The sequence below is a fragment of the Polypterus senegalus genome, chromosome 10 (assembly GCF_016835505.1).
Source record: "Polypterus senegalus isolate Bchr_013 chromosome 10, ASM1683550v1, whole genome shotgun sequence".
Lineage (NCBI taxonomy): Eukaryota > Metazoa > Chordata > Cladistia > Polypteriformes > Polypteridae > Polypterus > Polypterus senegalus.
Window position 1 is genome coordinate 142,304,222 of NC_053163.1, and position 27,482 is coordinate 142,331,703.

At 38.7% G+C, this 27,482-nt stretch overlaps 1 protein-coding gene across 3 annotated transcripts in view; it reads left to right on the forward strand.

Annotated features, from left to right (window-relative positions):
- The window catches only part of LOC120537747 (probable GPI-anchored adhesin-like protein PGA55), a 60,633-nt gene that overhangs the window by 14,934 nt on the left and 18,217 nt on the right, over positions 1–27,482 (forward strand). The window contains exons 1-4 of one of the 3 annotated variants that reach the window (XM_039766917.1): positions 17,130–17,284; positions 17,996–18,774; positions 19,511–20,262; positions 20,872–20,999. In XM_039766917.1, the coding sequence (XP_039622851.1) occupies positions 17,162–17,284; positions 17,996–18,774; positions 19,511–20,262; positions 20,872–20,999 (1,782 nt within the window). In that variant the 5' untranslated portion in view covers positions 17,130–17,161. Of the gene's footprint in view, positions 1–9,495; positions 18,775–19,510; positions 20,263–20,871; positions 21,000–27,482 lie in introns of those variants that run through there. The other 2 variants (XM_039766916.1, XM_039766915.1) reach the window with 2 other exon arrangements.

A 27,482-nucleotide genomic window follows, 5' to 3' on the forward strand; every position in this document is an offset into this window, starting at 1 on the left:
AATGAGTCCACAATTCTTTTTATTTAAAAAGGAGGAAAAGAATATAAGATCTAGGGCCGCAGTGTCTTTTAACCAGGGCACAAAATGAGTTGTAAGTGGATGTAATAAGGCGGTAGTCCGGATGGAATCTGCTTTAGGGATTTGGATTGAAGACTGCAGGAAGAAGAACAACGGCGGTGCTACACAATTGACTGAAGAGGCTCTTTTAAGGGCTGTAACGCTCTCCTTTGTTGTGCAGTAAAATTAAACTCATCGTTATCGGACAAGTCATTGTGTCATTGTTGGTGAGTAACCATAATTAATTTTCTATGTACAGTACTTAATACATGTACATAGTTTACTGTCACTGTACACACATTTTACTGTATACAGTTTTTCTTGCATTGTACGTATTTATTGCTGGCGGCCTGTCTGTCGTAATGGCTGTAACATATGTGATATCGGAGACACTGGATACCTTCAAAATAATATTTAGGTTTTACTGTATATAAACAGTGTGTTTATATACATAATTTCAACGAATCTTACCTAATATCTAAGAGAATACAAAGGGTTTATGCTGTATAACTGTGCGGGAAATGTTTATAATAGTGTGGAGAGTTTATAAAGGCTTAAAATATATAAAAATAACCATATGGTTTTTACTTCGCGGATTTTCACCTTTCGCGGGGGGTTCTGAAACGTAACCCCCGCGATAGAGAAGGGATTACTCTGGGACTTATTTACTTGCCTGTTTACTGTGGCTGTGGTGCTTGGGGAGCACTATTGGAGAAGAGAAGAATTAAAAATACTTCTTCGTACTTTTAACTTGTGTCCTGTGTGTCTGTCTGTTGGGTTAAAAGGGGCAACAGAGACCCTTAGCGTCTTACAATTTTTACCTCTTATTTTGCGCTTTTCATTTCTTATTTTCTGCATCCATCCATCCATCCATCCTCTTCTGCTTATCTGAGGTCGGGTCACGGAGGCAGCAGCTTGAGCAGAGATGCCCAGACTTCCCTCTCCCCGGCCACTTCTTCTAGCTCTTCCGGGGGAATACCAAGGTGTTCCCAGGCCAGCCAGGAGACATAGTCCCTCCAGAATGTCCTGGGTCTTCCCCGGGGCCTCCTCCCGGTTGGACGTGCCCAGAACATCTCACCAGGGAGGCGTCCAGGAGGCATCCTGAGCAGATGCCCAAGCCACCTCATCTGACTCCTCTCGATGCGGAGGAGCAGCGGCTCTACTCCGAGTCCCTCCCAGATGACTGAGCTTCTCACCTTACCTTTAAGGGAAAGCCCAGACACCCTGCGGAGGAAACTCATTTCAACAGCTTGTATTCGCGATCTCGTTCTTTTGGTCACTACCCATAGCTCATGACCATAGGTGAGGGTAGGAACATAGATCGACTGGTAAATTGAGAACTTTGCATTACGGCTCAGCTCCTTTTTCACCACGACAGACCGATGCAGAGCCCACATCACTGCAGACACCGCACCGATCCGCCTGTCGATCTCACGCTCCATTCTTCCCTCACTCGTGAACAAGACCCCGAGATACTTGAACTCCTCCACTTGGGGCAGGATCTCTCTCCCAACCCTGAGAGGGCACTCCACCCTTTTCCGGCTGAGGACCATGGTCTCGAATTTGGAGGTGCTGATTCCCATCCCAGTCACTTCACACTCAGCTGCAAACCGATCCAGAGAGAGCTGAAGATCACGGCCTGATGAAGCAAACAGGACAACATCATCTGCAAAAAGCAGTGACCCAATCCTGAACTCACCAAACCAGAACCCCTCAACACCCTGGCTGCGCCTAGAAATTCTGTTCATAAAAGTTATGAACAGAATCGGTGACAAAGGGCAGCCCTGGTGGAGTCCAACTCTCACTGGAAACGGGTTCAACTTACTGCTGACATATTTTCTGCATGCTGTTCTTTTTTTTCACTTTCTGCTGATTGCACTCTAGGGCCTCTGCAGGTTATGTGGCGTGATAATAGGAAAGTACATAGCAAAAAGAAAGAAAGCTGTCTTAAGCCAGGCAAGCCAAATGACCTGAACAGCTGCTGAAATTGCAGGGCTGAAGGTCAAATTAAGGTTACTAGACCTACTGAGTGGCAATGTGATTGTGCAAGTTCAGTTGTAGCTTTGGACTGGGGGATAAAACAATATTAATAATCAGCACATATTTTGAAGAAAATAATGATAAATGTACAGTGGGTCATTTTTTTTTCAAAATAGTTGGTTTAGTGTCGAGGGCTGTATGTGACTTATTTTTTTAACCCACTTCAGTTTACACAACTCACTTAAGTACTGGAGTCCTGTCCACTATAACAAAATTGTGTCTTGCTCTGTGAATTATTAAGGCAGATTATGCAAGATCCATGAGATGTCAGGTGGAATTTGTACCTGTAAATGTCAATCAAGTGCTGTGCAAATTCAGTAAAATAGTCTAAAATTCAAGTATATTACATATTCCAGTTGAAGATCCACAAATCACCCTTTACTAGCATTAGTCTTCTGGCAAAATATGCCTGAGTATTACCAAACATAGTGTTTTCAGCACAGATAGCAACGTTATATCCTGGAACAGATCTCACAGCCATAGACAGTCAACAGAATAGTATTACTACCTAAACCATGTGTGGTAAGACAGCCCCCGGACACAGACACCGAATGTCCAAAATACACACATTTATTACAGTCTTTAATATACTATACAGCACCACAATGCTTAAATCAGCCAAGTCAGTCCCTTCAGTCTCTTCGTACTTCTGCCGACTTTACTCCTCTCCTCCCAAGCTCTGTCTTCTTCCTCCTGACCCCGGCTCGTCTACTGGAGGGAGGTGGCCCCTTTAATAATAATCCAGATGTGCTGCAGGTGCAGCATGGTGATTTTCCAGCAGCACTTCCTGGTGTGGCAGAAGTGCCACATGAGCACCCAGAAGCACTCCGGGTGTCTCTGAAATTCGTGCTGCGGAAGTGCTGTCATCCAGGGTTCTATAATCGTCCGGGCGCTTCCAAGCTCTGATCCTGTGGCCTCCATGCAGACCAGGGCGGCTGCCCTTTCGTGATCCAGGGGAGATATTGGCCCTCTCCTGGTTCTTCCAGGCGTCCTGGCTGGGTAGGATCCCCAGCTGTCTGCCACATATGTAAATAAAAATAAATCTGACTCTAATGAGTCTTTTACCTTTTCTCTCTTTAATCCATTTTAAGAGACCCTCCAAATTCACAAGTGTAACTTATTATATCACTCTGCTCGCTCCTGTATGGATAAAAATAAATCTTGGGAGGGAGACGAGGGAGACAAGACGTGATCTTCTCGGGAGGCACTTTGAAGTCCCACGAGACTACTTGCACACAAATTCTTGGAGACACTTTAATGTCCCGCAAGACAAAGAAGTGGGATAAAAGGACAGCTGCTGTACAGGCTTTTAAATGATTGTCACGCAGTGCAACATGCAGATCATGCAGCACGGCACTAGAAGTCCCTGGTGGGGGGGGATAACTAATTCACTACAGCTTTATTACTGGCAAATATCAAGAAATAAAAAATGAATGAAATTAAAATAATCTCTTTAAATTGTATATCCGGATAACCAAACCCGGGAAGCGAAGTGATCAGGGGGCAAAGCCCCCTAGTTTAAAAATAAATTAAAAATCTCTGAATACGCAGGTAGCCTTAACATGGGGGCCTTCTTCAAAAGAGTTTCTAGTGTCTGAATGACATGTAGCTACTACTGACTAAAGGTTTTCTTGCTGAATATGGTTCAGCACAGCTGAAATCAAAGGATCTTAAAGATGAGCACAGAAAGGTATAGGCAGAGTTTGGCAATTTACACAACTCTTTAATTCACCTTTAAAACAAGTACAAGTGTTAGAAGATCAGATCTTGTCCCTGAATGACAAGCTGGTTGAGTCTGAGGATAGACTGCAGCACAATAGCATTTGCATTTTGGCCTTGCCTGAAAATGTTGAGATGGGCAACACCATGAATTTTCATATAAAGTTCTGGCCTTAGTTTTGTTGCATCCTTTAGCTATAGAAAAGTGTCACCACATTTACAGCATTGGGGCTCCACCCATTCAAGCCCATTAATTCTGAAGTTTCTCAATAATGTGGGTCAAAATACCATTTTAAGAGATGCTCAGAAAAATCCCGGCAAATCTTACAATGACAATTGTGCTCTGTCCCCATGGCAACTTCTCTGTGTCAAGAGATGAAGCAAAGAAGCAGATGCATTGGTTAGTGAAGGAAGTACAAGAAGTATAATCTACCAACCCATCCTTCTTCATCTGTCTCATCTTAAGCTATCACTTGCCATGGTTTTCTTTAATGATTCACAACAGACTATGAAAGCTGTCGATAATTTCTGTAACTTTCCACCAACTCATCCTTTTCAGAATGCACTTTGGTAGCTGTGCATGGGCATGCCAGGTTCCTAGAGAATTTATAGCCTAAGGACAGTTTAAAAATAGCATCTTTGCCCAAAAAAAAGCCCAGTGCTTAAGGCAAACAAAATGACACACGAGAATGCAAGGTGGCATTGTCAGAGCAAGAGGGTTAGGCACATATCATCAAAGCCAGGGTGTCTCCTCAGAGAAATTTCAAAGAGATTAAATGGGTATAGACTATTGTACAATGGAGGGATTCCCCCTCAGAGATTTTACTGTGGAAAAGTACATACACAAGGGCGAATATCATAGGAACAACATGGTCAAAATTTGTTATAGGGGGTTTGAACAATATCCCCAAAATTCTGCATTGTTTTTAAAAAATTAACTCAAAAAACCCTACCTGTTGAAAGCCCACTTTTTCCGCATGGATGACAATCAAAGATGGCCAAATTAAAAAAGCTGTGGATGTGGCCACAACTGGTGCATAGTGAGAGTGGACCCTACACATGAAAACTGATACTTTCTGCTGTGTCTTTTACTGTTTTGTCTGTTTAACTTCATTTAATGTGATGAACTTGGTGTTTGTTCTTATTAAGCTAGTAAATGGATGCATATTTAACATCTGTGACCATAGTTTGCTTTCAATGCCTTGATTTTTCTGTGCCAGACCTCAGACTATGAAGAAGATTGATTGCTTTTTATGGTAACAACTATTTTTATTGCAGATCAGATAGGTGGGATGAGCATTTTGGAATGATGTCCAACATCCTACATTGAAATGATGGTCCTATGCATCAACTTTCCATTTAAGACATTCTGACAAAAGCTTTTTGCTAGCTGTTGTGATGTGGGATTTTGCATATAACTTGATAAATGTTTTGTATGTCTTTATTTATAATTTAGGCAAACCAAGTGGTGAGAGGTATTCGTGTTTGCCGCCCTTACCCTCCTTGTTATGACTGTCACTTTGTAATTTTATGACAGGATTTGGGGGATGTGTCTTAAACCTGTTTGATGAGTATTTCTCTGCTAAAGTCTTTGTCTCATTCCCCATACAAAGCCAGGTTAGCTTAACATACGGTCTTGGGGGGTTGAGGTGTTAAAATGTACTATTTCTCTCATTGGTCTGAGATATGGCTGTTTGGAATTGGCTTGTCTCAGAGGCCTTTAAGTACCATGATGTCCTATTGGTTCAAGGAATTGGAGAGAACCTATAAATTTGCTTACTCAACCACATTCTCTCTCTCTAACCAACATATGATGAAGAAGCATCTCCCTGGCTAACCTGTGATGATGAAGACAACACAATGAAGAGCACAGCTCAGCAGCCATATTGAACAGACATGTGGCTGAAAGCTGAGCACCAACGATGCTTTAACTAGAGACATTTTAAGTAACTGCAAGTCTGTGTGCCACCTGAATTTCACATCACCATTTTATCAGATTGCATGGTTGCCAATATTCAAATGTACTTTGCATTTTGTTATTATTTATGAATATTATCAGTGATACATTATTTTATGTGTAACTTAACTCCTTTTTGTCTTTTTACTACATCTAATTGCCTGAGGTTATAGATATAGAAGGGAAGGTGGGGATAGGTTATATAAAATAATATCTTAGAAACAGTGGTAAGTCTGTGAGATTAGGCATTCTAAGGCTACATATTAATAATACAATAGGGGAAAGTAGAGCAATACATATATTACTCTACTAAGATAAAACACTAGCTAACACATTTTGATAGCTATCTTGAAATGTGAATTTTGAAAGTTACCTGCGCCACCACCACCTACTCAAAGCATCATGATGTCCCTACATTGATGAATTAAAAGCTAGAAGTCTATATGACCAGCATCATCAAGTCCTTCTGTGAGAACCCTAAATGCAAAGACGACTGTTTCATTTATGTTAGGTGGATTGCCCAGAGGGGACTGGGTGGTCTCGTGGTCTGGAATCCCTACAGATTTTATTTTTATTCTCCAGCCGTCTGGAGTTTTTTTTTTTTGTTCTGTCCTCCCCGGCCATCGGACCTTACTCTTATTCTATGTTAATTAATGCTGACTTATTTTATTTTCTTACTGTGTCTTTTATTTTTCTATTCTTCATTATGTAAAGCACTTTGAACTACATTATTTGTATGAAAATGTGCTATAGAAATAAATGCTGTTGTTGTTGTTTGTCATGTGATGGGTGTGGCAATGCGCTGTCTCAGTGCGTGCTCCTAACTATACTCTATACTATACTATCCCTAACTGGCCCGTTGCTAGTTATGTACACACTTTCATCCCTGCTTTTAATGCAGCCATAGTGAACAGTGGCTAGAGACAAAGGGTGGCTGTTTAAACAGCATTAACGGTGGCAGTAGAGCTAAATATGGACTGTCAGAGCATAAAGCATGTGAAGATGAAAGCAATTTATCATGATAATAGCGACAGTTCTTCAGAAATTGTCTTTGACACTATGATAGACTTTAGTTCTGGTGATAGGGAAGCAGACTTACAATAATAATAATGCATACTATTAGCTGGCAGTTCAGCTATCTCATACAGTTTTTCCTCAATTGCTTAGACAAATGTCTTGAAAATAAGCTCCATTTCCCAAAACCCTAAACACAATTTAATAGCTGCACACTCATCCCTGGAACTTCAAACTTCCAGGTCAAAACCAAACTCTCTACTCAAAACCTTATATCAAAGTCAAACTTTGCCTTCAAACATCACACAAAAGCCCTCAAAACACTTACACTACAACCTAGCCTTACACCATGTTGAGATCAATTCAAAACATTACTGTAAACATCTGTTACTATAATGAGTAATGTTACTTATGCCCCACACCAAGCTTCCTCCACTGCCTGGAGGAAGTGAACAGAAATGTAAGGGTCTCAGTCACAGACCTTTCACTGCCATGCTGAAAAAAACTCTTCTATAGGGGTTTAGGAAAGGAGAATATGCAGGCAGAAAGATGCTGCTGAATCTAGGATTGTTAGTGAAGCAGTCACATACCAGAGCTGACCTTTGAAATCTGACATTGTCCCAAATTACAATGCAGCATAGGTACACCGGTTGTGCTGAGTCCCTCTGGTCAAGTTGGTATACTGTACATGATCTCAGACACCATCAAGGAAAACCAGTAGAAGCGTGGTGTAGTAAGGACCAAGGGTGGCATGTCTGTCGGTGGAAGATTCCTCGGTGGCTGATTGGCCAATTGTGTTTCTTCCCTCCCCCCTCCTTTTAGTGAGGTTGAAGGCTATCTCATCAACAAAGATAAGCTCATGAGAAGCGTGTCTTGCTTCAATTTCAAACATTCTGTACAAAAGATGACACACACTACGGTAAATGACTACTCTGAAATACAGTGATAGTACTCAAAAAAGGAGGCCATAAATACAGCTTGTTCTACACTATATTGTACTGAACATACTGTAACTGTGATCAGAAACTTCACACAGTATGAAAAAAATCATGTGTGCACATATGCCAGGTATTGGTTTTCAACTCCATTGGAGTTCCTTTTGAAAGGAGCACAATAGACCTGATTCATTGTCAACCTGTTCTTTTGAAAGAATGCGGTCAATTGTGGAAATGCGTCAGTCCCTCAGAAGATTTCTTGGTTCTCTATAACCCTCTGTTGTATCTCCCGCAAGCAAAACGTGTTGTTGTTTATAACCGTATTGATCACCGCCCTCTCTTACTCTTCAGAAAATACAGATCTTCTGGATCCACCAGGTGGTCATCTCTCAGTTCTAGAAAATAAAATACTGCAAGTACTAATTGTAAAATGATACATTTCACAATAGGGACATGCATTATCTATGTGAAACTGTGCAGTAATTCAATGCAATTCAGACAGCATACAGTGCAACAGAGCTGTTGTACATAACAGTGCACAGTACTCCACAGTTACAGTAGAGAGCAGTATCTAAATGACCTACCTAATTTCCTCCCTGATGGCTTTAATATAATATAAGCTACTGTGAAGATATTCAGGTTTTTAATCACACTCTTTGACCAGCTACTGCCATTGACATCCCTTGCACAAGGACATGGTCAACAAGAGTGGCACAAATCTCATTTGAAGCCATTTGTCTCCTTGCTTTTGCTCTTGTTCTTCCTTATTGCTCTCATTCTTCCTCACCATCTTCCACCTTCTATCCTTTGTCCTCTTCCTCTTTCTTCCTGTGGTGGTTGATCCATTCATTGTTCCAAGACAACTGAAGCGACACATGGCTTTTTTATAGAAGGCTATGACTGGGGTGAGAACAATTTTGACTCATAGAGTTTGCATTTGGGGAATTGTGTGCTAAATGAGTTCCAGCTTTGCTGACTTGAATTAATGACCTTGAAGCCAGCACTTTCTAGATGAGCACATAGTGAAGCCAAAGATACATGGAGGGATTTGTGTGTAGAGATTTTCACAAAAAGTGTAAAAAATCAAAATCATGTGTCAGAATAGGGGAATAGTGTTTACAGTTTGAGGAAATGAGTTTGTATTTTAGTAGATGGCAGTATGGTGTGTAATTTTTAGTTAATAAGTTTGATAATAGTGTGTAATTGATCAAGAAAAACTCTAGTGAGTGTAATACATCTGGAAAGAAATCTGATCAACAGAAGTAGAAACTGTAGAACACATAAGGAAAACAATTAGGCAAAAATGCCCAAAATTGTAGCCTACATTTCCAAAAAAGATTAAAAGAAATGATAGTCTTTCCATTCTTCCCCAAGGTTAATTTATCGATAAAATAGCAACAATGTGTCCTTACTCACACACATTAGGACTTTACAGCCACCATTGATCCCGTAGGACAATAAAAGTCATTTGCCAGAAAAGCAATATGTAAAACAAAATACAAGCTGTTTCTTTAAAAAAACAAAAAAAGCCTTTTTACCTGGTTGTAATTCTTAATAGTGACCTGCCAGGGACTTGTACAAACGTTATTTGGGTAAGGGGCTTCAAAAAAATACTGAGGTGATCTTTTTAGCTCAAAGATTTCTCTCACTGACTCCTTATTTCTTTGTATGCCAAAGAGGAATAGAATCTGAAAGAGTGGACTGGCTAAAGACAAATCAGCTAGAAGCAGTATGGAAACTGAAGAACTAAAAACATTTTTTTTTCTTTTTCAGGAAATCAAGCAAGTAATGACAATTTTACAACAACTGGCTCCAGTACTGACTTAGCAACAGTAAAATCAAGTTCTAGTTATCTTACAACAGAAGATCCGAGTACAGCAAATTCCCCAGTAACACAAACATCTAGTTTGTTTCTTACCACAAAGGAATCTAAAATTACTGATAATCTCACAACAAATCAAATAAGCACTATTGATGTTGACACTGAGGATTATGACACTGAGGAATCAAGTACTAGTGATTTCACAACAGATGAGTCACCGAGTACAGTGTTTTTGTCAACATATGAATCAAATATAAGTCATGACACAGTTAAAGAATCAGGCACCAGCACAACCCAGGAAATAAGCAATAATGATTTTTCTGAAGGGCAAACAAATATCAGTAATATTACAACATTCAGCGAAATGAGCACAAGTGAAATTAGTGAAACAGAACAATCAATCACAAGTGATTTCACATTTGAAGAATCAAGTATGACTTATCCCAAATCAAATTCTAATAATTCTTCTATAGAAGACAGCAATAGTCTCACAACACATGAGTCAAGTATCACTTATTCATCCACAATGCATGAATCAAACCCTGTTTTTTTAACCACAGTAAACCCAAGTGCAAGCAATTCCTTAACAACAAATGAAACAAATAGCAATGGTTTTACCACAAAGTCACAGCATGGCAGTGACCATTCTCTGACTTCATATGAATCAACAAACACTGACATCACCACAGTATCAATTACCAACACTCTTTCAACAAATTATGAACTAAACACAAATGATGCAAATAGCAACAGATTTACCACAAACTCATTCTATGGTAGTGACGGTTCTCTCACACCATATAAATTACAAACCAGTAATTTCAACACAAATAACATGGACAATAAAGACATCACCAATGAAATATCAAATACCAACACTTTCACAAGTTATGAACTAAACACAAATAAGTTTATGACAAAAGAGACAAAGAACACTGAACTCACTACTGAAGAAACATTAAAGAGAAATGTCACCACAACATCAGAAATGGGAGGCAGTTATTTTACCACAGATGATGATGACGACACTAGTGATTTTCCCACAGATGAATCAAGTGGTGAAGATTTCACAACAGAAGAGCCAGCTAACACTGTGATTTTAACATCACATGAGTCAAGCAGTACTCAAAACACCACTAAAGAATCAGTGACTGGTATTTCAGACACAACTCTGAAATCAAGTCATAATGTCGTTACCACAGGACTATCAAAAATAAGTGATATTACCACAATGAGTAAATTCAACACAAGTGACAGTACGACAGAACAATCAATTACAAGCGATTTCAGATTTGAAGAATCAAGCCTGGCCTATTCTGTCACAAATGAAGAATCAAATTTAAATCATAATACTGTAGAGGGCAATGGTGGCATCTCAACGGAAGAATCCACTATCACTAATCCATCCACAATGCAAGAATCAAACTCTGCTTTTATAACCACAGTAAGTCCAAGTGCCAGTGTATTCCAATCAACAAGTGAAGCAAACAGCAACATTTTAACCACAAAGCTATCGTCGGAGAATGACCAGTATCTCACACAATATGAATCCACAAACAGTGATCTCAACACCAATAATATGGAAAATAGGGACATAACCAGCGACATATCAATCACCCAAACTCTTACAACTTCTGAGGTAACTACAAATAAGTTTATGACAAAAGAGACAAAGAACACTGAACTCACTACTGAAGAAACATTAAAGAGAAATGTCACCACAACATCAGAAATGGGAGGCAGTGATTTTACCACAGATGATGATGACGACACTAGTGATTTTCCCACAGATGAATCAATTGGTGAAGATTTCACAACAGAAGAACCAGCTAACACTGTGATTTTAACATCACATGAGTCAAGCAGGACTCCAAACACCACTAAAGAATCAGTGACTGGTATTTCAGACACAACTCTGAAATCAAGTCATAATGTCGTTACCACAGGACTATCAAAAATAAGTAATATTACCACAATGAGTAAATTCAACACAAGTGACAGTACGACAGAACAATCAATTACAAGCGATTTCAGATTTGAAGAATCAAGTGTGGCCTATTCTGTCACAAACGAAGAATCAAATTTAAATCATAATACTGTAGAGGGCAATGGTGGCATCTCAACGGAAGAATCAACTATCATTAATCCATTTACAATGCAAGAATCAAACTCTGCTTTTATAACCACAGTAAGTCCAAGTGCCAGTGTATTCCAATCAACAAGTGAAGCAAACAGCAACATTTTAACCACAAAGCTATCGTCGGAGAATGACCAGTATCTCACACAATATGAATCCACAAAAAGTGATGTCAACACCAATAATATGGAAAATAGGGACATAACCAGCGACATATCAATCACCCAAACTCTTACAAGTTCTGAGGTAACTACAAATAAGTTTATGACAAAAGAAACAAAGAACACTGAACTCACTACTGAAGAAACATTAAAGAGAAATGTCACCACAACATCAGAAATGGGAGGCAGTGATTTTACCACAGATGATGATGACGACACTAGTGATTTTCCCACAGATGAATCAAGTGGTGAAGATTTCACAACAGAAGAGCCAGCTAACACTGTGATTTTAACATCACATGAGTCAAGCAGTACTCAAAACACCACTAAAGAATCAGTGACTGGTATTTCACACACAACTCTGAAGTCAAGTCATAATGTCGTTACCACAGGACTATCAAAAATAAGTGATATTACCACAATGAGTAAATTCAACACAAGAGACAGTACGACAGAACAATCAACTACAAGCGATTTCAGATTTGAAGAATCAAGCCTGGCCTATTCTGTCACAAATGAAGAATCAAATTTAAATCATAATACTGTAGAGGGCAATGGTGGCCTCTCAACGGGAGAATCAACTATCACTAATCCATCCACAATGCAAGAATCAAACTCTGCTTTTATAACCACAGTAAGTCCAAGTGCCAGTGTATTCCAATCAACAAATGAAGCAAACAGCAACATTTTAACCACAAAGCTATCGTCGGAGAATGACCAGTATCTCACACAATATGAATCCACAAAAAGTGATTTCAACACCAATAATATGGAAAATAGGGACATAACCAGCGACGTATCAATCACCCAAACTCTTACAAGTTCTGAGGTAACTACAAATAAGTTTATGACAAAAGAGACAAAGAACACTGAACTCACTACTGAAGAAACATTAAAGAGAAATGTCACCACAACATCAGAAATGGGAGGCAGTGATTTTACCACAGATGATGATGACGACACTAGTGATTTTCCCACAGATGAATCAAGTGGTGAAGATTTCACAACAGAAGAGCCAGCTAACACTGTGATTTTAACATCACATGAGTCAAGCAGTACTCAAAACACCACTAAAGAATCAGTGACTGGTATTTCACACACAACTCTGAAATCAAGTCATAATGTCGTTACCACAGGACTATCAAAAATAAGTGATATTACCACAATGAGTAAATTCAACACAAGTGACAGTACGACAGAACAATCAACTACAAGCGATTTCAGATTTGAAGAATCAAGTGTGGCCTATTCTGTCACAAATGAAGAATCAAATTTAAATCATAATACTGTAGAGGGCAATGGTGGCCTCTCAACGGAAGAATCAACTATCACTAATCCATCCACAATGCAAGAATCAAACTCTGCTTTTATAACCACAGTAAGTCCAAGTGTCAGTGTATTCCAATCAACAAATGAAGCAAACAGCAACATTTTAACCACAAAGCTATCGTCGGAGAATGACCAGTATCTCACACAATATGAATCCACAAAAAGTGATTTCAACACCAATAATATGGAAAATAGGGACATAACCAGCGACGTATCAATCACCAAAACTCTTACAACTTCTGAGGTAACTACAAATAAGTTTATGACAAAAGAGACAAAGAACACTGAACTCACTACTGAAGAAACATTAAAGAGAAATGTCACCACAACATCAGAAATGGGAGGCAGTGATTTTACCACAGATGATGATGACGACACTAGTGATTTTCCCACAGATGAATCAAGTGGTAAAGATTTCACAACAGAAGAGCCAGCTAACACTATGATTTTAACATCACATGAGTCAAGCAGTACTCAAAACACCACTAAAGAATCAGTGACTGGTATTTCACACACAACTCTGAAATCAAGTCATAATGTCGTTACCACAGGACTATCAAAAATAAGTGATATTACCACAATGAGTAAATTAAACACAAGTGACAGTACGACAGAACAATCAACTACAAGCGATTTCAGATTTGAAGAATCAAGTGTGGCCTATTCTGTCACAAATGAAGAATCAAATTTAAATCATAATACTGTAGAGGGCAATGGTGGCCTCTCAACGGAAGAATCAACAATCACTAATCCATCCACAATGCAAGAATCAAACTCTGCTTTTATAACCACAGTAAGTCCAAGTGTCAGTGTATTCCAATCAACAAGTGAAGCAAACAGCAACATTTTAACCACAAAGCTATCGTCGGAGAATGACCAGTATCTCACACAATATGAATCCACAAAAAGTGATTTCAACACCAATAATATGGAAAATAGGGACATAACCAGCGACATATCAATCACCAAAACTCTTACAACTTCTGAGGTAACTACAAATAAGTTTATGACAAAAGAGACAAAGAACACTGAACTCACTACTGAAGAAACATTAAAGAGAAATGTCACCACAACATCAGAAATGGGAGGCAGTGATTTTACCACAGATGATGATGACGACACTAGTGATTTTCCCACAGATGAATCAAGTGGTAAAGATTTCACAACAGAAGAGCCAGCTAACACTGTGATTTTAACATCACATGAGTCAAGCAGTACTCAAAACACCACTAAAGAATCAGTGACTGGTATTTCACACACAACTCTGAAATCAAGTCATAATGTCGTTACCACAGGACTATCAAAAATAAGTGATATTACCACAATGAGTAAATTAAACACAAGTGACAGTACGACAGAACAATCAACTACAAGCGATTTCAGATTTGAAGAATCAAGTGTGGCCTATTCTGTCACAAATGAAGAATCAAATTTAAATCATAATACTGTAGAGGGCAATGGTGGCCTCTCAACGGAAGAATCAACTATCACTAATCCATCCACAATGCAAGAATCAAACTCTGCTTTTATAACCACAGTAAGTCCAAGTGCCAGTGTATTCCAATCAACAAGTGAAGCAAACAGCAACATTTTAACCACAAAGCTATCGTCGGAGAATGACCAGTATCTCACACAATATGAATCCACAAAAAGTGATTTCAACACCAATAATATGGAAAATAGGGACATAACCAGCGACATATCAATCACCCAAACTCTTACAAGTTCTGAGGTAACTACAAATAAGTTTATGACAAAAGAGACAAAGAACACTGAACTCACTACTGAAGAAACATTAAAGAGAAATGTCACCACAACATCAGAAATGGGAGGCAGTGATTTTACCACAGATGATGATGACGACACTAGTGATTTTCCCACAGATGAATCAAGTGGTGAAGATTTCACAACAGAAGAGCCAGCTAACACTGTGATTTTAACATCACATGAGTCAAGCAGTACTCAAAACACCACTAAAGAATCAGTGACTGGTATTTCACACACAACTCTGAAATCAAGTCATAATGTCGTTACCACAGGACTATCAAAAATAAGTGATATTACCACAATGAGTAAATTAAACACAAGTGACAGTACGACAGAACAATCAACTACAAGCGATTTCAGATTTGAAGAATCAAGTGTGGCCTATTCTGTCACAAATGAAGAATCAAATTTAAATCATAATACTGTAGAGGGCAATGGTGGCCTCTCAACGGAGAATCAACTATCATTAATCCATCCACAATGCAAGAATCAAACTCTGCTTTTATAACCACAGTAAGTCCAAGTGCCAGTGTATTCCAATCAACAAATGAAGCGAACAGCAACATTTTAACCACAAAGCTATCGTCGGAGAATGACCAGTATCTCACACAATTTGAATCCACAAACAGTGATTTCAACACCAATAATATGGAAAATAGGGACATAACCAGCGACGTATCAATCACCAAAACTCTTACAAGTTCTGAGGTAACTACAAATAAGTTTATGACAAAAGAAACAAAGAACACTGAACTCACTACTGAAGAAACATTAAAGAGAAATGTCACCACAACATCAGAAATGGGAGGCAGTGATTTTACCACAGATGATGATGACGACACTAGTGATTTTCCCACAGATGAATCAAGTGGTGAAGATTTCACAACAGAAGAGCCAGCTAACACTGTGATTTTAACATCACATGAGTCAAGCAGTACTCAAAACACCACTAAAGAATCAGTGACTGGTATTTCACACACAACTCTGAAATCAAGTCATAATGTCGTTACCACAGGACAATCAAAAATAAGTGATATTACCACAATGAGTAATTTCAACACAAGTGACAGTACGACAGAACAATCAATTACAAGCGATTTCAGATTTGAAGAATCAAGTGTGGCCTATTCTGTCACAAATGAAGAATCAAATTTAAATCATAATACTGTAGAGGGCAATGGTGGCCTCTCAACGGGAGAATCAACTATCATTAATCCATCCACAATGCAAGAACCAAACTCTGCTTTTATAACCACAGTAAGTCCAAGTGCCAGTGTATTCCAATCAACAAATGAAGCAAACAGCAACATTTTAACCACAAAGCTATCGTCGGAGAATGACCAGTATCTCACACAATATGAATCCACAAAAAGTGATTTCAACACCAATAATATGGAAAATAGGGACATAACCAGCGACGTATCAATCACCAAAACTCTTACAAGTTCTGAGGTAACTACAAATAAGTTCATGACAAAAGAAACAAAGAACACTGAACTCACTACTGAAGAAACATTAAAGAGAAATGTCACCACAACATCAGAAATGGGAGGCAGTGATTTTACCACAGATGATGATGACGACACTAGTGATTTTCCCACAGATGAATCAAGTGGTGAAGATTTCACAACAGAAGAGCCAGCTAACACTGTGATTTTAACATCACATGAGTCAAGCAGTACTCAAAACACCACTAAAGAATCAGTGACTGGTATTTCACACACAACTCTGAAATCAAGTCATAATGTCGTTACCACAGGACAATCAAAAATAAGTGATATTACCACAATGAGTAATTTCAACACAAGTGACAGTACGACAGAACAATCAATTACAAGCGATTTCAGATTTGAAGAATCAAGTGTGGCCTATTCTAACCACAAAGCTCACAAATGAAGAATCAAATTTAAATCATAATACTGTAGAGGGCAATGGTGGCCTCTCAACGGGAGAATCAACTATCATTAATCCATCCACAATGCAAGAATCAAACTCTGCTTTTATAACCACAGTAAGTCCAAGTGCCAGTGTATTCCAATCAACAAATGAAGCAAACAGCAACATTTTAACCACAAAGCTATCGTCGGAGAATGACCAGTATCTCACACAATATGAATCCACAAAAAGTGATGTCAACACCAATAATATGGAAAATAGGGACATAACCAGCGAGTATCAATCACCAAAACTCTTACAAGTTCTGAGGTAACTACAAATAAGTTTATGACAAAAGAGACAAAGAACACTGAACTCACTACTGAAGAAACATTAAAGAGAAATGTCACCACAACATCAGAAATGGGAGGCAGTGATTTTACCACAGATGATGATGACGACACTAGTGATTTTCCCACAGATGAATCAAGTGGTGAAGATTTCACAACAGAAGAGCCAGCTAACACTATGATTTTAACATCACATGAGTCAAGCAGTACTCAAAACACCACTAAAGAATCAGTGACTGGTATTTCACACACAACTCTGAAATCAAGTCATAATGTCGTTACCACAGGACTATCAAAAATAAGTAATATTACCACAATGAGTAAATTAAACACAAGTGACAGTACGACAGAACAATCAACTACAAGCGATTTCAGATTTGAAGAATCAAGTGTGGCCTATTCTGTCACAAATGAAGAATCAAATTTAAATCATAATACTGTAGAGGGCAATGGTGGCCTCTCAACGGGAGAATCAACTATCATTAATCCATCCACAATGCAAGAATCAAACTCTGCTTTTATAACCACAGTAAGTCCAAGTGCCAGTGTATTCCAATCAACAAGTGAAGCAAACAGCAACATTTTAACCACAAAGCTATCGTCGGAGAATGACCAGTATCTCACACAATATGAATCCACAAAAAGTGATTTCAACACCAATAATATGGAAAATAGGGACATAACCAGCGACGTATCAATCACCAAAACTCTTACAAGTTCTGAGGTAACTACAAATAAGTTCATGACAAAAGAAACAAAGAACACTGAACTCACTACTGAAGAAACATTAAAGAGAAATGTCACCACAACATCAGAAATGGGAGGCAGTGATTTTACCACAGATGATGATGACGACACTAGTGATTTTCCCACAGATGAATCAAGTGGTAAAGATTTCACAACAGAAGAGCCAGCTAACACTGTGATTTTAACATCACATGAGTCAAGCAGTACTCAAAACACCACTAAAGAATCAGTGACTGGTATTTCACACACAACTCTGAAATCAAGTCATAATGTCGTTACCACAGGACAATCAAAAATAAGTGATATTACCACAATGAGTAAATTCAACACAAGTGACAGTACGACAGAACAATTAATTACAAGCGATTTCAGATTTGAAGAATCAAGCCTGGCCTATTCTGTCACAAATGAAGAATCAAATTTAAATCATAATACTGTAGAGGGCAATGGTGGCCTCACAATGGGAGAATCAACTATCATTAATCCATCCACAATGCAAGAATCAAACTCTGCTTTTATAACCACAGTAAGTCCAAGTGCCAGTGTATTCCAATCAACAAGTGAAGCAAACAGCAACATTTTAACCACAAAGCTATCGTCGGAGAATGACCAGTATCTCACACAATATGAATCCACAAAAAGTGATGTCAACACCAATAATATGGAAAATAGGGACATAACCAGCGACATATCAATCACCCAAACTCTTACAACTTCTGAGGTAACTACAAATAAGTTTATGACAAAAGAGACAAAGAACACTGAACTCAGTACTGAAGAAACATTAAAGAGAAATGTCACCACAACATCAGAAATGGGAGGCAGTGATTTTACCACAGATGATGATGATGACACTAGTGATTTTACACAGATAGTGAGTGATTTCCCACAGATGAATCAAGTGGTAAAGATTTCACAACAGAAGAGCCAGCTAACACTATGATTTTAACATCACATGAGTCAAGCAGTACTCAAAACACCACTAAAGAATCAGTGACTGGTATTTCACACACAACTCTGAAATCAAGTCATAATGTCATTACCACAGGACTATCAAAAATAAGTGATATTACCACAATGAGTAAATTAAACACAAGAGACAGTACGACAGAACAATCAATTACAAGCGATTTCAGATTTGAAGAATCAAGTGTGGCCTATTCTGTCACAAATGAAGAATCAAATTTAAATCATAATACTGTAGAGGGCAATGGTGGCCTCTCAACGGGAGAATCAACTATCATTAATCCATCCACAATGCAAGAATCAAACTCTGCTTTTATAACCACAGTAAGTCCAAGTGCCAGTGTATTCCAATCAACAAGTGAAGCAAACAGCAACATTTTAACCACAAAGCTATCATCGGAGAATGACCAGTATCTCACACAATATGAATCCACAAAAAGTGATGTCAACACCAATAATATGGAAAATAGGGACATAACCAGCGACATATCAATCACCCAAACTCTTACAAGTTCTGAGGTAACTACAAATAAGTTTATGACAAAAGAGACAAAGAACACTGAACTCACTACTGAAGAAACATTAAAGAGAAATGTCACCACAACATCAGAAATGGGAGGCAGTGATTTTACCATACCACAGATGATGATGACGACACTAGTGATTTTCCCACAGATGAATCAAGTGGTGAAGATTTCACAACAGAAGAGCCAGCTAACACTGTGATTTTAACATCACATGAGTCAAGCAGTACTCAAAACACCACTAAAGAATCAGTGACTGGTATTTCACACACAACTCTGAAATTAACTCATAATGTCGTTACCACAGGACTATCAAAAATAAGTGATATTACCACAATGAGTAAATTCAACACAAGTGACAGTACGACAGAACAATCAACTACAAGCGATTTCAGATTTGAAGAATCAAGTGTGGCCTATTCTGTCACAAAGGAAGAATCAAATTTAAATCATAATACTGTAGAGGGCAATGGTGGCCTCTCAACGGGAGAATCAACTATCATTAATCCATCCACAATGCAAGAATCAAACTCTGCTTTTATAACCACAGTAAGTCCAAGTGCCAGTGTATTCCTATCAACAAATGAAGCATTTGCACCAAGTGTAACATCTTCCATGTATGTCCTCCAACAAAGCACAAAAATGATCTCACCACCATATAATACATTGTCATCATTAGGATCAACTCAGAGTTCTTTTACAACAGCCTCTTCAGAAACTAGTTTATCAAACACAACTTTACCAGGTGGAAACATATCACCTGCTGCTTCAATCAATACAGCAAACTCATCAGCTTCTGTTCCAAATGGTTCATTTCCAGCAAATGCTCTTAATGTAGCATCTTCATCACCTCCGAGCACAAGTAAGTTCTTCAAATAGTTCTTCAAATGTTTTCTATCATAGTTCTTCCTGATTCTTTGAGTGATTATTTGTTTAACTGTGGTTCTATAATTTTTAATGTTCAATTGAATAAAGTTATGCAATTGTCAGGTTTCTATACCCTTCAAAAATAGAAGATAAACCTACATTTTGCAAAGATAGGTAACAAGCATGAGGAACACTGTCCTGCTTCTTTGAAAATAAGTTAGTCAATCAGCCATTTACTAACCTGCTTAGTCCTGATCAGGGTCACAGGGGTCTGCCTATCCCAGCCAGCATAGGGCACAAGGCAGGAACAAACCCTGGACACGGTGCCAGTCCATCACAGGATGAACACACACACACACCCCAACCACAGACAAGGGGAGAACATGCAAACTCCATGCAGGGAGGACCCAGGATGTAAATCCTAGACTCCTTACTGCAAGGCAGCAGTACAAATTATAAATCTTAAGTGTAACCTCCTTTGAATTGAAAGTGGCACCTAGGTGAATTTAAAATGTGTAACTTTTGAGTATCAGCACAGATATATGACTGGAGAAAAAAATCCTTTATAAAGAAAAATATTAAATACATTATGTCCTTTCTTCAGGTTCTCCATTGTCTACAACAGTGCACTTCATTCTCAATTTCACAATCACAAACCTGAATTTCAGTCTTAGCCTGAACAACGCATCTTCTGCTCTTTACGTAAATGTGTCAGTCACCATAGCATCATTGGTGAGTATCCTTCTAGAAAGAACTGCAACAGACTTCTGTATGTTATAAAAAAGGTAGGATAGCATGAGAACCTTTATGATTTGTTTTATGCATCCCAGAAAGATCATTTATGTAGCTTTTTTCCTGAAATGTTGGATGAAAACATTCAGTAGGTACAGTTCAATATGATATTAGTGGAATCATATTCTGAGAAGGAAATAAGGGGAAACGTGACAACACAAACTCTTTTAAAGTCATGTTTATCTAGCTCCATGTTTTTTCCCTGGATAAATAAGTACAAGTAAATTATGTTATGAACTGAAAGTTACAAGTGACATTTCTTTCACACTGAATGTAACTTTAACATAGTACTCTAATCATATCTGGTGTTCCCACTCCTGGGGCCTCATGTATAACGCCATGCGTAGAACTCGCACTATAACATGGCGTAAGCACAAAAGCCGAAATGTGCTTACGCACAGAAAAATCCAGATGCAGGAATCTGTGCGTACTCCAACTTCCACGTCCTTCCGCTACATAAATCCCGATCAGCGTGAAAACTAACGCTCGTGCACGCGTATTATGTAACGCCCCAAATCCTCCCAGAATTACGCCCATTTGAATATGCAAATCAATATAAATCGCCCTTAAGCGCAGCCTTCTGTGAAAAGACAATGGGAAAAGCACAGGGAAAATATAAGAATTTCAGCGAATACCAAGTGGAGGCAAAGGAAAAACATACTATTTGTTCAAATAAACCGTGGTATAATCAACAAAAGGAAGTTGATCGAGTGATATAGCGTGTTGGAGAAACTTGAAAGCTCACATTCACAAAATCGCACAGTGCCGGAAATAAAAAAGAAGTCACATATCAAAGTTGCCGTGAAAAGAAGAGTTGTAGCCCACTGTCTGAGTGTCATATGAAAGTTTATTAGGGTACAGAGAAAAAAGGCACACGGTGGGGGAAAAGCACGAAATGTCAACTTTAATCTCGAATTTTCCACTTTAATCACGTAGTTTATTTTGTCATTTAGTAGAACATTATAAACTTCATCTTAAAATCGTTTAATTAACCAGTTTCTCAAATCACATCGTAATTAAAGTAGCACGTTAAATGCTTTGTTTTGTATTTGATCTTCTACTCGTATGTGATCTATGTGTGTGAATCACTACTTGCTTCTTAAACTGGCTCTCTTCCTCCAACTGGACACAGAGTCCATTACATTTGTGATATTACAGCTCTCTGAATAACTAAAATACTGAGATGTATACGTGATGTCATTTTCATGATGATAGGAGCTAAAGCACATTATTAAACATGTGTTTCATGAGCCTCGTGCTCATGACAAGCATTTATCTTTTGTCGAAATTTGTCGCATGCTTTTAGCTGTGTTGTTATTTTCTCTTTCTGTTTTATATTCAATATATATTGGCGGCGCCCAAGAGTCCTTGCTTTTCTTTCCCCAAGTAACCGATGCCATACAATCAGCTCTGTAATAGGCGTTAAGCCATCTGTAAGCTTAGCGCCATTCTTCAAAACGTTTAAAGAACATTGAAATATCTTCGTAGTACATGTTTAATTATTCTATCCTTCACGACACTCCCAGTGAAGAATATAGATTATTTAAATGAAGTTAAAGTTTTATGTGTATAATTTAACAAACATATTTTGCTTCATTTCACCTTAAAAAATGATATCATGTCATCATATGTAAATACGCTTTATAAAGTGGCCCAGGTTGTGAGATATTATAACTGTAGTGCAAGTTTACAGTGGGGTGATTGTACTTATAAGTACAAACCGTTCTACAAGGAGCAATTGATTGAGTGCATTTAAAGTTCTTGGGATGAAACTGTTTGTGAACCGCGAGGTCCGTACAGGAAAGGCTTTAAAATGTTTTGCAGTGGTAGAGACAGCGTGTGCTTAATGCCGTATACCGATAATTCTCTTTCCGATCAGCTGCTGCTGTGATTCACACTCAGATACAGTGATATAAATACTCCGAGTCGTGCAGTGAGAGTAATATGGAAAAAGATGATTCGCTGTGGCAACTCCTAACGGGAGGAGCTGAAAGAAGAAGAAGAAATAGAAGTGAGAGTAACAACGCTAAAGCAGTTATGGTATTTGGAATACTATGGCTGTTCCCTGGACCATTATATTGTTACGAGTTAATTACAATCAGATGCATTACACTAATAAACAATATGCGGTTAGTTTCTGTGTATTTATAAAGCCGCGTCATGAAAATAATGAGTAATCACACAAGAACAGTACCATTGCTTTGACGCTGGGTGCCGCCAGTTTGCAAAACCGAGCGGAAAACTTGCGTACGACAAGGCATGAGGTACCGTGGAAAAGTGCGTGGCTTTACGCCAAGTGTAGGTTTTATACATCGCGATTTGAATGTGGAAAAGTTCTTACGCAACATTTCTGTGCGTACGCACCATTTATACATGAGGCCCCTGGTGAATTTGCAACTGATAACCTTTGACTTCTGTATAACAATTGCTATAAGGTTTTATACTCTGTCTATTGCAAAATGTACCCCAGATCTAAATTAAAGAGGTAAACTATCAATCACTTGCCTACCTTAATGCACCTCTTTCATCTTTCTTCCTGCATGCTCCTTCCTTTCTTTCTCTTGTCAAATGTTCTATAGACTATAATTTCAGTACTTTATCATGTTAAGTGACCCCTGGATCATCATCAGTATTAAGAGACTGTGAGGGAGGCTGATTTGTCAACTAGGCAAAAGAGGTAGAAAAATTACAGCTAAATGACTCAACATACCCAAGAAATGTGTGCAACCCCATATTGTCACCTGTCACTTGTGCTACTGTTCCTTATAATAAAAAAAAATTTTAATCACAGAAAAATCAAGTACTTTGACATCATTGACTAAGAGCTGAATTTAAGCTAATGTCTTACCATAATTTTTATCCCTCTAAGATGAAAAAATAATATTGAGGCACCTATATATTATTTGACAACTGTTTAAAACTGTGCAATGACACAAATGGTGTAATTAAGCATTATTAAAGTGATGTAGAACACAAAATGTGTTTATTTACAGATGCTATCTGAACAAGTAGATAGACAAGAGAGATACATAGATAGATAGACTTACATTACCTTTTCTTGAATAGGGGTCTTTCAGAGAAGGGAATACTGTTACCTAATGCATGCTGCACTTTTACATTCCTTGGAGGAACATTCCTTGAAAGATAACACAAAAATGTTTTTTAAAATCTGTCATGGACAGGACTCCTTTCTGCTCTTCGTGGGAGTAGGTCTCCTGCAGCCACCAATAGGAAGGCTGTTCACATTATGAAGGAGATTAGAGAAAGCCCTTGGGAGGCTCATCTCCGGAAGAGTCAAAACTACTGGAGAGCCAAAGGGGTCCTGCCTGCCAGGGATCAGAACTGGTGTGATGCCAAGGTATTGCCTGTAGCATGGCAGCACTCGGGTCCCAATTTGAGAAGGCCCATCTGGGTAGGCACATGGAACATCTTGTCTCTCCAGCATAATGATCATCTTCCTCTGCTGTCGGAGGAGCTTCGTAAACTCTGCATTTCAATGACAGCACTCTCTGAGGTGCACAGACCCAGAACTGGTCAGATCTCTTGTAAGTGGGTACACCTATTATTGGTCTGGTTGCTCTGATGACTGTCATACTCAGGGAGTAGCTGTTGTTATGGAGGATCGGCTCATTACGATGGTGTCCAATGTCACTCCTTTCAACAAGTGTATTATAAGTTTCAGATCAAGACACTCTCAGGTCAGTGAGGAAGTATGTTACACTAATAATTAACTTGGTCAGTGCATTTGTATTGAATAACACTGAAAATGTAACACTATGACACTTTGAACACTAACACCAAGATTTCAACACTATGAATTTTGTTGTGTGCCAGAAAACACAAGATAGTTTCAGTAAGATAATGACATATTTTATTGCATCCTTTTTTGTGAAGAGGCCAGACAAATCAAATACTAGGAATTAAATAGATGAAAACATGCAAACTGAATGATTTAAATCAATGTCCCTACAGCAAGCTTCATATCAGGTAGTTAGCCTTTAATAATTACAGAGTTGCATTCTTCTTAGGCCAGTTGCGATGCCTGCTAACACTGGGATGCTATTGTAGATGGCTAGCCTGACAATGGTGTCCATGTACATTGAGAGTCTCTTCTTCTCAATCTGGCTAAGGTGTTCCTTTGAAGTGCAAGACATTGTACGGTCTTTTTCCTTTTAGTACTTGTATCTGACTTGTCTCCATTGGGACAAATTATCATTTTGTAGGAGGCAAGCTTAACAAATACTATTCCTTTTGTATCCTGGCAGCATGACATTTCCATTTGTCTTCAACACTATCTCTCACATATCCAACACTGTTTTCTTTATGTCTTCAAAACAACGTTTCATCAAGTGTTATAAAATCATTTTCTTTTACACAGAACTCCAAATGAGGTAATTGTATTCTAAAAGTATTGGAAAAATAGTAGTATCTGTACTAATAAAAGGCAAAGCCCTCACTGACTGACTGACTCACTGGCTCACTCATCACTAATTCTCCAACTTCCCGTGTAGGTAGAAGGCTGAAATTTGTCAGGCTCATTCCTTACAGCTTACTTACAAAAGTTGGGCAGGTTTCATTTCGAAATTCTACACTTAACAGTCATAACTGAATCCTACTTACGTACATATACATGGCCATAGCCTGCAGCTCGGTCGCCGTGTGAGGCGGAGTTACGTCACCCATCACCACGCCTCCCACGTAGTTGGCTGCCTGCCTATATTGCATCCCCCTTACCCACGCCTCCCACGTAATTGAGTGCATATAAAGCCGTCCATCACCAGCAATCCAATAGACATGCTGCCACTACGAGGCGTTTGTCATGCCTAAGATGAATAAGATTTTCACGAGATACAAGTTTAGTGAGCAGACACAAGGCATAAACGAGACTCTTGATTACTTTGTAAGAGAGTTAAAATTGCTGGTGAAGGACTGTGCTTATGCAAACGAAGATGAGATGGTCAGGGATAGAATAGTGTTTGGCACAAACTCAGCGAAAGTGCGAGAGAAACTTTTAAGTGCCGGGTCTGTGCTAACATTAAATAAAGCCGTGGACATCGCAAGATCGCACGAGATAGCACAAGCACAGCTGAGAACCTTCGATGCATGTACTCAGAGCGGCTCACATGAACTGACTGTGAACGCAGTACGCACACAAAAAGCAAGAGCTCCAAAGAGCACTGAGCAAAAAACGCATTACACAATTGAGAAGGCAGCAAAAGAATATGAATTGTGTGACGCATACAAGCATATTCATAAGTGCAGGTACTGCGGAAACAAAGCACACGGTGGAAAAAGTCAATGTCCAGCTAAAGGAAGACAGTGTATAAAATCTGGTAAATTGAACCACTTCGCTAAAGTTTGCAGGACTGGGAAAGGTAAACTCGTGCATGCAGTGTGTGATGTCTCAGATAAAGTGGAAGACGAGCTGTTTATTGATGCAGTAAGAAAGGAACAACCCTCTGAAGCTGAACAAGCTTTTGTAGACATATCAATAGGAAAGCAAGGTGTAAAGCTTAAGTTTAAATTAGGTTCATAGACACGCTGCCGCTAAATATTCGCAGGCAGATTCACAACTTAATACCGGGAATGCTTGTTAAACATCTTAGATTCACGAATACCGATTTGGGTAGTGAACACTTCGATGAATGAAACCTGTTATCTTTACAACGGTTGACAAACACGGAATATAATTTGAACACAACACATCCTCCAAATACGAACCTGATTGAAAGAAATAATGATAATCAAATCCTTGATAACAGCAACACTCATAACAGTCACAAAACAATTACATTGACAATCATGTTACGTTATTTTTAAAATGTTTCCTTTTCTTTTTCATAACTTCTTTAACACACTATTTCTCCGCTGAGAAGCATGGGTATTTTGCGAGTCATACATAAATTGGACAACTGATAACTTGTCAATGGTCTTGTTACTTGCCAGTCAGACTACTTTGATCATTACCACATACAGCAGCTAATTACAGTAAGATGTATAAAGTGGCGTAGTTGGCAGGATGGTCAAACCAGTAGACTTGGTGAAACTCAGACAGCAGCTTATGTAACAGGTGGGCCAGCTAAAAGTGCAGGTAGAGGCGCAAAAGCATGAACTGGCAGAAGCCTAAACATAGTGTGCATGGCACAACTTCTGGTTCCAATGTGTCTGGAACAGGATGGCAAAACCTACTTGCTTATTTTTTAGTTAATCATGACTAGGCAGTGTTGGCCTCGACAGGAATGAGCACAGATCCTGGCCACAGCCCTTTCCAGGGAGGTGTAGCATACCTATTGTAATCTGGGACAGCATGTTGCAGAGACACATACGTAAATGTAGCATGACTGGGAATAGCAGACCAGGGTTGACATCCAAAAAATGTTGGGTTACAAGCCAGGTAACCCCTTTTAAAACAACAAAAAGAAA